The sequence below is a fragment of the Myodes glareolus genome, chromosome 9, assembly GCF_982192425.1.
Source record: "Myodes glareolus chromosome 9, mMyoGla1.1, whole genome shotgun sequence".
In the NCBI taxonomy this organism is placed as follows: domain Eukaryota; kingdom Metazoa; phylum Chordata; class Mammalia; order Rodentia; family Cricetidae; genus Myodes; species Myodes glareolus.
Window position 1 is genome coordinate 65,549,167 of NC_142034.1, and position 12,074 is coordinate 65,561,240.

The 12,074-nt window shown below is 40.7% G+C and overlaps 1 protein-coding gene across 1 annotated transcript; it reads right to left on the minus strand.

Annotated features, from left to right (window-relative positions):
• Window positions 1-1,391: 1,391 nt before the first annotated feature.
• LOC146892933 (olfactory receptor 5AR1-like) lies at window positions 1,392-2,318 on the minus strand. The gene has a single exon (XM_085694386.2). It carries the CDS (start codon window positions 2,316-2,318, stop codon window positions 1,392-1,394), a length of 927 nt encoding a protein of 308 aa, XP_085550512.2.
• Window positions 2,319-12,074: the final 9,756 nt, after the last annotated feature.

A 12,074-nucleotide genomic window follows, 5' to 3' on the forward strand; every position in this document is an offset into this window, starting at 1 on the left:
ATTTGCCTTTCTCAGATTCCCAGTGTTGGGAATAAAGGCATGTGCCACAACCACCTAGCTCTTTAAGAAAGTTTATTTTCCTTTATTTTAAATTTTAGATTTTAGATGCTTGACTTGAGATTCATAGCACCCAACACTAATGTAAGTTTTGAGAAACAAAATTTGGTAAGTACCCCAAGATACTGAGTTTGGGTGTCATGGTTGCTACAAAGTAAGAAACAGGACACAGACTTCTTACTGAGGACTAAACACTTGTGAGTTCTCCTTATAATCCCAACACTTGGGAATCAGAGGCAGGAAAAGGTGGAGATCAAACATCACCACAGAACAATCCCTGAAATACACAGAATGAGACCACATTTCTTATATATGCTGATTGGAGTAAATTTTAATTAGAAAGGAACTCAAATACTTCATCAGAGAGTGGACAGTGTCCAATTATAAATACATACGAACAAAGACAAAGCCCGGAGCTAAGAGACAAAGGTCTGTGATAAAATCACATTGCAGAGCTTGTCAGAGAGACAGTGACATTGGCAGTGAGAATCTCTGTCTCTGAAGCAGGTAAAACCCAAAAGGTCCATTTGAGAACTGTGGTGAAGATGCTTAGGGCTGACATAGTAAAATCCCTTATATGGTCAGGAGAAGACATCCGGTGAGAATCCAGCAATAGTACATTATTCACAGGAAATAGAGGGAGAGATACAGATATATACATACAATTACAGATACAGAAATACAGGGAGAGAACGTCTATTCCACGTGGGGACTTCAGAGCCACTCAATAAAAACGATGTTCCTGAGAGTTCTCCCAGAGCCTGGAAAGAGGGAGTCAAACAGCCCTGCTGGCTGGCCATTTCCTTGTGTATAAATTCAGGTTCTGCAAACAGAGATGGGAACAAGAGTGAATGAGCTGTCTAGGTCATCCTATAGAACACTGGGCAGTTGAAAAGCAGGTCAGCGTAGGGTTGAACGCCAACCACCAAACAGCTTCTTCAGATGAGTATAGGACAGCTGTCTCCCGTAGGAGACACATATTTTTTTGTTTGTATCTTTCTGTCTCAAGAATCTATCTAGATATATTTTTTCACCTGATTTAAATCATTCAGTTTGTTATTTCTTAGTACATTCTGAGACACATAGTTCAGTTTTTAAATGCAACTATTTCTGTGTGGATATGTATGTACATAAATGCACATGGGTCTGGATGCCCACCGAGACCAGAAGAGAGTATACAATCCCCTGGAGCTGGTGGCCTCTTGCAGTCTCTGCAACTGGCTTTGTCAGCAGGCTTCAAGTGTAGCAGGAAGGGAGGGGCTGTGATGTGTATGGGGGTGAAAAGCTTGGCTCCAGTTTCACCATGAGAGCCACACAGTGTAGTCTTGGAGGATTCAGTACTTTCTTCTGCAATAAAATTTCTGCAGAGCAAACTTCATATCTTTGTTCCTCAGACAATAGACCACTGGATTCAAAGACGGAGTGAGGACAGAGTAGAAAATAGATGCCAGGCGACCCTGGGTCCGGGAGTACCGAGAGGCAGGCCTCAGGTACATGAAGCTTCCGGTTCCATAAAGCAAGACAACTGTGGTCAGGTGAGAGGAGCAGGTGGAGAAGGCTTTCCACCTGCCATCCACTGAGGGGATGCGGACAACTGTGGACACGATGCCCACATAGGAGAGGACCGTGAGGGCGAAGGCGCTCATGATGATGCAGCTGCTGACAGCAAAGCCCACCTCCTCATTGTGATGGTAATCAGTGCAGGACAGTCTCATGACAGGAGGGATGTCACAGAAGAAGTGTTCAACAACATTGGGTCCACAGTAGGGGAGGGAGAAGGTGTTGAAAGTGTGGAAGGCTGAGTAGATGGCCCCACTCACCCAGGCAGTGACCACCAGCTCAACACGACATTTGTGGCTCATGATGGTTCCATAGAGCAGTGGTCTGAGGATGGCCAGGTACCGATCATAAGCCATGGCCGTGAACAGGAAGCATTCAGTAGCACACAGTGTGACAAACATGTAAAGCTGTGCTACACACTCAAGATAGGAGATGAGCCCCGAGCCTGTGAAGGACATAAGCACTGCCTTAGGGATGGTGGCTGAAGTGTAGCACATGTCCAGGAAAGATAAATTCTTCAGGAAGAAATACATGGGGGAGTGGAGCCTACGGACTCTCACCACAGCTGTGATGATGGAGATGTTCCCCAGGAAGCCGAATGTGTAGACAAACAAGAAAAACGGGATGACCACCAATCTCAGCTCTGGGGTATCCGAGAAGCCCATGAGGATGAAGTGAGTCACTCTTGTGTGATTGGACATGTCTTCTGGAATTGTGTTCAGATACAGGGACCACACACAGCTAAGGGAGGGGACAGCAAGAGGAGGCAGGTTCAGACATGTGTATACAGCTCCATGTTGTCTACAGAGTCATGGCTTCCATCAGAAAGCTAGCACCAGAAAACAGCTCATCTAAAGGACATTTCAAAGAACTCAGGAGGAGAGGAATGCGAAAAGGAATGGGAAGTAGAAGAGGGAGTGAGGAAATAGAGAAAGGGAGAGAGAGGGCATACTTACCAAAGGTCTATTGCTTGGAGTCATGTGAGAAGCAGTCTCGGGTGTTAACTTTCTTTTTATTGGAACAAATCAGCTCCTAAACATTTCAATGTTGTTTAAATGATCAGTACTTTTAAAATTTTATTCTCATAAATATAACACATTTTCTTCTTGATAGCCTATAAATTTTTTGAATCTCTTCATTTTTAGTCTATTGTTTTTTCTTTCTATTGTTTTTTACCACTCCTACATGCACATTTTTTACTAGTAAATATATTATTAATTTTACTGTAGAGACTTTTTTTTTTTTAGTAAATTTTATTAAATTATAAAAGTTTCCATTTCCACCCCCCCTCCCAACACCCTCCCACTCCCCCTACTCCCCCTCCTCCTCCCTCTTCGTCCCCCAGGGCGGTCAGGGTTTCCTGCCCTGTGGGAAGTTCCAGTTCCTTCCCCCTCCCTCCAGGTCCAGGAAGGTGAGTGTCCAAACAGACTGGATCCCCAAAATCCATTATATGTAGAGGAAACAGGTCCCAGTGTCATAGTCAATGGCTTTTCAGAAAGACTTCGGGTCAGCCACAGTCAGAGAATCCGGCCAAATTCGGAGAGTCTGGTTAGATCACGTCCTCTTTCAGTCCCAGTCCAACTGGCCTTGGTAAACTCTCATCAGATCCGTTCCCTTGTATCAGTGGGTGATGGCATCCCTCGCAGTACTGACTTCGTTTTTCATGTTCTTCCTCCTTCTGCTCCTCATTTGGACCTCGGGGGGCTCAGTCCCGTGCTGCAATGTGGGTTTCCGACTGTATCGCCATCCTTCGTCAGATGCAGGATCACTCGGAAGGCCCTCTGGATCGAGACTTTTTTTTAATCAAAAAATCATTCTATCAACACAGTTGGGCAAATGTCCTCTGCTGAGGAACACATGTAATGTGAGACACTTGAGTTCTAGGTTTCTGTAAATCCTTGTTCCTAGAAACCATGATTTTGTTTATTATTCCTCCTGCTTTTTTCCCCTCTGTGGTGTGCGATGCAGGAACATGCTACATGCTTTTTCTGCCTGCAGAAATGCTCAGTGTCTGACGATGAGCCCTCAGTGGACATTAGTGACGGGACAAGCCAAAGCAAGCTTCCATGGTCTCCCTCAGACATCACCCTGGAATATTTGCTCTGAGGCAGACCTCTCTGTGGACTCAGCTGTGAGTGAGCTCACGTGTGTGGACAAACATAACCCCTCCCCCTGACACTCACTGACTTCGAATGTGTAGGCTGCTAGTCAGGTTTAGTAGAATATGTTACATCCATGCAAGTACCTGCTGCTCTGCACCCTTTTCCAGGTTCATCAGCAGCTCCAGAGGAGACATCTGCCACAGGTGCTGACAAGGGGAGCCCAGGCTCCCACTTTTATCACATATTCCCAACCCTCTTGACTGCACTACTATTTGGCTGAGAACCTGTAAAAACCTCCATGCCAGCGTGGGGGGAACAAAGCAGGCATGGTGCCCAGTGAAGGTACTGGTGGCAGCCTGGGTGCTGAACTAGATTTTGGGAGCTGGAGGGAGCAGTGTGGGGATTTCCCCTAGAAAAGGCAAAAGTGCACAACGCTTGGGAAAAGGCAAAGTTTATAGAAAGCACAAGTGCGTGGGTACTCTGGTGAAAAGAATTGGCTTTGCTCTCACCCATAATTCCTGATCTAGCTTATCAGATATGTCCCCTCAAATGGAAGGAGAAATATTTGAAGGATTTGGGTGTGGATGAGTGGGTGTAGAGGTCCTGGTTACTCGGACTGGACACAGAGCTCATCACTCAAGGACAGTGGCTGTATTTTCACAGGATCCAGGTTCAATTCCCAGCATCCACATGGCAGTTTACAACTATCTGTAACTCCAGTTCCAGAGGATCTGACAGCCTCATACAGATATCATGCAGACAAAATTCCAATGTTCATTAAATAAATAAATCTTTAAAAACAACCTAAATTTTCTCATGTTTTATAAAATCCACAAAATATAAGCTATATAATCAGAATTTTAGAAGACAGAGCTGAGAAAGAGTCAGCTCCCGCAGAAGAGGATTAACCTTGGCTGGCCCTGACCCTGAGGGGTCAGCAAGCTGCAGCCAGAAAGACTCCGGTTCACTGGTCAGGTGACTATGATTGTCACCTTGACTGAGGCAAGATCATGGTGGCTGTGGGCCAGGTGCAGCCTCCCCTTCACTCCCTCTTATCTTTCCAGTCACCTCTTTCTAAATCGACATGCAACTCCCTGGCAAAAGGTACTACCTCTGGTTTTAGAAGAAACAAATTCCTGACTGGTTTGTCCTGCTGAATGACTGTCAGAATCTGATGTGACTGTAATATGGATTTTGCTAGAAAGTGTTATTAAATTTGGGATATTCGCTAATGTCATTTGTGAAAATGAGGGGCCAGTGACAACAGTTTTCTTTGGCCTTGGGGAGACTTGTACCTTCTAAACTTTACTTTGAAACACGGTTCCTCTATGAATGCCCTTGTCAGTGTAGCAAACAGTAAATACCAACATAACTGTAACAATATCTTAACATTATACCTTTACATTGTAAGTCTCCCTGATTTGTCTACAAATGACCAAAACATGCAGTTTTTGTCTCTGTAAATCATGTTTAGTATTTAAAGTATAACTTGGGTAGGAACCTAAAAGCAACTTACTGATAAAGCGTGTGTAAGAAAGTGATGGGATATTACTGACCTGTATAAACTGTGGAGGATTTCTGCTTTGAATTGTCCTCCTATGGCACTACCCAGAATGGTTGCTATTATTAAAATAAATTTTCCTTTATTAGTCTCTAAGTGCATGGAGTGATTTCTCACTGAAAGCTCTAACAACAGCAGAATTCCAGGCTTGCCTTCCTTGTTGACATTCTCCTTGTTGACTGAGGAAGAACTTCCCTCTTTCTTATAGACCCCTGTGTGAACATCATCACTTTTTATCCATTCCTGCATTGGTGGGCACTTTGGTTGTTTCTGTGGCTCCACTACTTCCAGGAGAGCTTCAGCAGACACAGTAATGCAAACATCTCTGCAGTGTATGGGCTTAAATCCCTTTGGGTACGTCCTCAGAGTTGGGTTTGCTAGACCCTGGGACCATTCTCCTCCTAGCTTTCTGAGGATTCCACAATCAGGTTTTTTTTTTTTTGTATCTGGTAAGAAGGTTAGGTAATGAACAATTATTAGCTTAACTTATATTACAGTGTCTCTCAGGTACTGAAATATCATATAAAACCTTTTAAATTATCAGTAGTCAAAACTGAATATGGCCTGTATTCACAGGGTATGGGAGATGGAGGCAGGAGAATCAGAATTCTAACAGAGTTTTAATGTAACCTGGGATACATGAGGGCCTATTTAAAAAATGTTTAAGTTCACCAAGAAAAATACATTGGCTACCTAATTCAGTTGGCCATATTGTGTCTTCAGTGATAAAGAGAAAGATGAACGCTTGTACCCAGCCTGCTTTCTCCTTTTTATACCATCCAGGGTCCCTGTCAGAATGGTTCTGCTTCACACATCAGTTAATTCAAGCAAGACAATCCCTTGTAGAGATTCTCAGAGGTTAGCCTTAGTGTGAACAATCTGTCATAGGTATGCCTTGAAGTTTTATCTTCTAGGTGGTTTTTCGTCTAATCAAGTTGACAAGAGAGCTTAAATATCTTAGTAGTTCCTTAGACAGGAGAAGTTGGGACCTACCTTTTCTCTCAGTTGATGAAGTTGAGTCATGACACCTGACATGAACTGGGGATAAACACCCCCTGCTATGTTTTCTATTGCAGCCTCAGTCCCTAGATCACCAGGGCCTGAATTTCCAGAGTCAATTTCATCATTCAGATCTCTGGTGCGTTTAAGATTCTGCTTTCCCCCAGATTAGCTGGTTATCTGAATTTAGATTGTGTTTATTATTTTCAATTTCTAAGAGATTGTAATTTTAGTTCCTAGACTGTATGAGAAGGACCAGCTTAGACTCAGACCAAAAAATAAAAGAGACAATGAAGTACAACATTGGGTACAGAGCCAGTCCTTGTTAACTCAGATGCTGCTCTGCATTCCATCCTTAGTGGGCATCTCTCTAGATCTGGAAGCTGCCATCTCCCACCCCAGTGACTTAACTGGCTTCTTTGAATTCCACAAACATCAGAGAAAGCAACTCATGATTCCTGCACACTCAGAGAGCTAACCTCTGATACATATGGTTGAGAAGACGGTTTTAAGTCAAGGTTATTAGTTATTTGGCCTTGAATTCCCTCTCTGATCACGAAGGTCCTGAACTTGCAATGCCTCCAGTCTCTTACTCTGAAGTAGCTGGACTGATAGTCTTGTTACATCAGGCCTTTTTCGATATTCTGAGTTTGACTGAAGATACTTGAACAACTTGTAATTTACAGCAGTTTCTCTCTTAATATGTAAACAAGACTGATAAGCAAAACCACATATTCTGTCCTGTGCCCAGTTGATGATATATTAAGAACCAGTGGTGAAATCACACTCAGAGTAGTTGTGATATACAAATGCTGAGCTTTTTTCTTAAAAATTATGTGATATATAGACCTTCAATTTTCCTAAAAGAAGAGTAAGTTGGAGATACATGATGAGTACATAACTTGCAATTATGCACAGTGAATATTTTTTTCATTTTCATTTATCTTAGTCAGCTCTTACCTGGTGTAATGATGCTCACTTTCTGTGTCCAAAGGTCATAAAACAATGAAGTGTACATTAGAACTGTCTCAGGTGGTAACTCAGCTGCTCTGGCAAGGAATTGCTGGAGGTGTGGATACATAAAGCTGTCTGATTTCATTGTATGTCTAAATATTTTAACATGATTCACCTTCCAGTTCAACTGGGAAAGGAGATAACATGTTTTGATGTCTGGGGAGCTTGCTCTGGGAATACGTTTGGTCTGTCAGGTACCATTGACTAAGATTTCTCAGAGTCCCTATGGGTCATCTTAGGGATATCTTAAAAAAGCATTTCCTGGGGCTACAAGAAAATGCCAGTTGGTATAAGAAAATTCTGGTTTTATTTTTCAGAAATCTCAGACTTGACACCCAGTGAGACAGATATTTTAAGACAAAAAATCTCTATTTTATTCAGTCCTCAAATATGAAATTATGAAATATGAACTCACCATTTTCCTTGTCCAAGTTCTTATGGTATGTAGGAGCATCAACCAACTGCACTGCACTCTTGTATCTGCTGCTGTGGTCTGTGACACTAAACATGGGATCCCCCAAAGCCTTGTCTTGCCTTACAGACATTCATGGATGATGTCCTTGAAACGGTAGGCTTGCTATTGCATGTCATAAATGACCCTTTGAAGCTTACAACTAATATTTATCTGTCAAATAAAACAGGATTTATCATTTTTTAAAATACATCTAGATTAGTGGACAGAAAACCAAACCCAGCACTAATGAGGCTGGGCAGAGGGACTATGAACCTGAGACCATTCTGGGCTGTGATACACAGTCCTGTCTAAAGGCAAACAAAGGAAAATAAATGTGTGTGTGTGTGTGTGTGTGTGTGTGTGTGTGTATGCACGTGCATGTTTGCTTATGTGTGTTTTGTATACTTACACTATTGGCGTTTCTTCTACACTATCTGCTCTGGTACAGTTTGTTTCTTGAGATTTGTCAAGGTCCTTGTGGAAACATAAATACAAAAGGAAACAGATGCAAATTTGAAGCCTAAAGGTCTATTCAATATTGTTGTGTGAAGAAGTTCATGTAACCAAAGTTCTCGACAAGCAAAACATGAGCATCAACTTGGGTATCCTTCATATTTCCCCCAATCACCATATCTCCACAGATGGCCGGAGGTAATCTATGTTGAGCAGGCATCCATGTTTGTCAAAATGCCCGACTCACATTTGTATCTGGCTTCTTTGACTTACACTTTACATGTGAAATTCATGCATGTTGTTGTCCATATTTCTTTTTTTGTTTCTTCTTTTGAGTCACCTTTATTTTTATTGTTTTATTTTACTTTTTATTAATCCTCATTTTAATTGTTTGGATAGGGATATATTATACATTTTTTTAAGAGTGAGGTTGTCCCCTTCCCTGTTCCTCTCTGTCCTTCCCCTGTTCTGGACACTCCCAATTTACTCAGAAGATCTTGTCTTTTTTCCCCTTCCTAGATGGATCCATGTATGTATCTCTTAGGGTCCTCTTTGTTACCTAGGTTCTCTGGGATTGTGACCTGTGGGTTGGTTTTCCATTGCTTTAACTCTAATATTTACCTATGAGTGAGTACATATTTTATTTGTCTTTCTGGATCTGGATTACCTCACTCAGAATGGCTTTTTCTAGTTCTGTCAATTCGCCTGCAAATTTTAAGATGTCATTGCTTTTTTTTTTTTACCACTGAGTATGAATGTACCACACTTTCTTTATCCATTCTTTAGTTGAGGGGCATCTAGATTGTTTCTAGGTTCTGGCTATTATAAATAATGTTGCCCAAAAGTGGTAGTGCTGGGTCTTGAGGTAGATTGATCCTAATTTTCTGAGCCATGCTGATTTCCAAAGTGGCTGTACAAGTTTGTACTCCTACCAGCAGTGAAGGAGTGTTCCTCTTATTCCACATCCTCTCCAAGATAAGCTGTCATCAGAGTTTTTGATCTTGGTTATTCTGACACGTGTAAGATGATATTTCAAAGTTGTGATTTGCATTTTTCTGATAATTAAGGATGTTGAGCATTTTCTTAAGTGTCTTTCAGCCATTAGAGCTGTCTGTTGAGAGTTCTTTGTTTAGATATGTACCCCATCTTTTTATTCAACTATTAGGCCTTTTGATGTATAGTTTCTTGATTTCTTTGTATTATTTGGATATCAGTCCTTTGTCAGATGTGGGGATTAGTGAAGATTTTTTTTCTGATTCTGCATGCTGCTGTTTATCTTGTTGACTGCGTCCTTTGCTTTACAGAAGCTTCTCAGTTTCAGGAGGTCAAATTTTTTAATTATTGATTTCATTGTCTGTGCTATTGGCATTATATTAAGGAAGTGGTCTTCTGTGCCATTGTGTTAAGAGTATTTTTCCATTTTCTTCTATGAGGTTTAGAGTGTTTGTTTTTATGTTGAGGTCTTTGATCCATTTAGACTTGAATTTTGTGCATGATGATAGATACACATCTATTTTCATTCTTCTATATGTTTATAGTCAGTTATGATAGTACTATTTGTTGAGGATGCTTTCTCTTTTTCCATCATTTAAAATTTTTTTTGAGCTTTATGTTTTTTTCTGCTCCCCTCTCTGCATCTCCTCTTCCCTTTGACCAGCTCTCAAGGTCCCCATTCTCCCAATTTACTCAGGAGATCTTTTCTTTTTCTACTTCCCATGTTGATTAGATCTATGTATGTCTCTCTTGGGGTTTTCGTTGTCTAGATTCTCTGGGATTGTGATTTGTAGGCTGGTTTTCTTTGCTTTATGTTTAAAAGCCACTTGTGAGTTAGTACATGTGATAATTGCCTAGCTGGGTCTGGGTTACCTCACTCAAAAGAATGTTTTCTAGCTCTATCCATTTGCCTAAAAATTCAAGATGTTTTTATTTTTTTCTGCTGTGTAGTACTCCACTGTGTAAATGTACCACATTTTCCTTATCCATTCTTTGGTTGAGGGACATTTAGGTTGTTTCCAGTTTCTGGCTATGATAATCAATGCTGCTATGAACATAGTTGAGCACATGTTTTTGGCATGATTGAGCATCCTTTGGAACCCTAAAGTGGTATTCCTGGGTCATGAGGAAGGTTGTTTCCTAATTTTCTGATAAATCACCACACTGACATCCAAAGGGGTTGTACCAGCATACATTCCCACCAGCAATGCAGGGGTTTTTCCTTTACTTCACAGGCTCTCCAGCATAAGTTGTCATCAGTGTTTTTGATCTTGGCCATACTTGCAGGTGTAAGATGGAATCTCAGAGTTGTTTTGATTTACATTTCTCTGATGACTAAGGATGTTGAGCATTTCCTTAAGTGTCTTTCAGGCATTTTAGATTCCTCTGTTGAGAGTTCTCTGTTTATGCCTGTACTCCATTTTTTTTTATTGGATTATTTCTTCTTTTGATGATCAATTTCTTGAATCTTTTATATATTTTGGAGACCAGACCTCTGTCTGATGTGAAGTTAGTGAAAATCTTTTCCTATTCTGTAGGTTGTTGTTTTGGCTTGTTGACCATGTCCTTTGATTTATAGAAGCATTTAAGTTTCAGGAGGTTCCATTTATTAATTGTTTCTCTCAGTGTCCCTGCTACTGGGGTTATATTTAGGAAGTGGTCTCCTGTGTCAATGCGTTCAATTGTACCTCCCACTTTTTCTTCTAAGAGGTTCAATATGGCTGGCTTTATGCTGAGGTCTTTGATCCATTTGGACTTAAGTTTGGTGCATGGTGATAGATATGGATCTATTTTCGTTTTTCTACAGGTTGAAATCCAGTTATGCCAGCACCATTTGTTGAAGATGCTTTCTTTCTTCCATTGTATAATTTTAGCTCCTTTGTCAAAAATCAGGTGCTCATAGGTTTGTGGGTTAATATCCAGGTCTTTGATTCGATTCCATTTGTCAACATCTCTGCTTTTATGCCAATACCAAGCTGTTTTCATTACTGTAGCTCTATAATAGAGTTTGAAATAGAGGTTAAAGTAAAGCCATGTAAAGATGAAAAAATACACAGAGAGTCTGGATACTGGATATATTATTATGCTGCCAAAAGATATTTGTTTATAAATGTTGCTGAATTAATCCAAGATTATTTTGAAAATACCTCGACTTCAAAATTGAAGTCAAAAGACATGTTACTTTGGAGAAGAGGTTTTACTTTTGTTTCCATAGAAAATGAGAGCCTATGGATTTATTCTGAGTTAAGAAAAATCAAGTTTGATCAAGGAAGACCACCTGAAAAATCTCTGGTAGGAACAGATGGCCAAGATGTCTGAGTTCTACATCCAGAACAGATTCAAGATGCTGCCTGAGATGATCAAGACTCAACAGAATACTCCAGTCAGGACTTGATCACAATTCTAAATTTCTTTAGGTCCCCATACAGTTATCAGCACCCCCCAACAAATGGGAGGTAGTTTGGAAAACTATGCCCACATTGCTTTCATAGTGTCCCATAGGTTTGGATATTTTGTGCCTTCATTTTCATTGAATTCAAGGAAAACTTTGATTTCTTTCTTTATTTCTTCCTTCACCCAGGGGTGGTTCATTAGTTGACTGTTCAAATTCCATGAGTTTGTGGGCTTTCTCGGGGTAGTATTGTTAAATTCTAACATTATCCCATGGTGATCTGATAAGACACAGTGGGTTACTCCATTTTTTTGTATTTGTGGATGTTTGCTTTGTTACTGAGTATGTGATCAATTTTAGAGAAGATTCCATGAGGTGCTGAGAAGAAGGTATATTCTTTTGTGTTTGGGTGGAATGTTTTATAGATGTCTTAAGTCCATTTGATTCTGATAGTTCTTTTATTTCTTTCTTAAGTTTCTGTTTGGTTGA

Excerpts from the sequence above, each read along its gene's own strand:
- LOC146892933 (XM_085694386.2), bottom strand. The coding sequence starts at position 2,318 with ATGTCCAATCACACAAGAGTGACTCACTTCATCCTCATGGGCTTCTCG.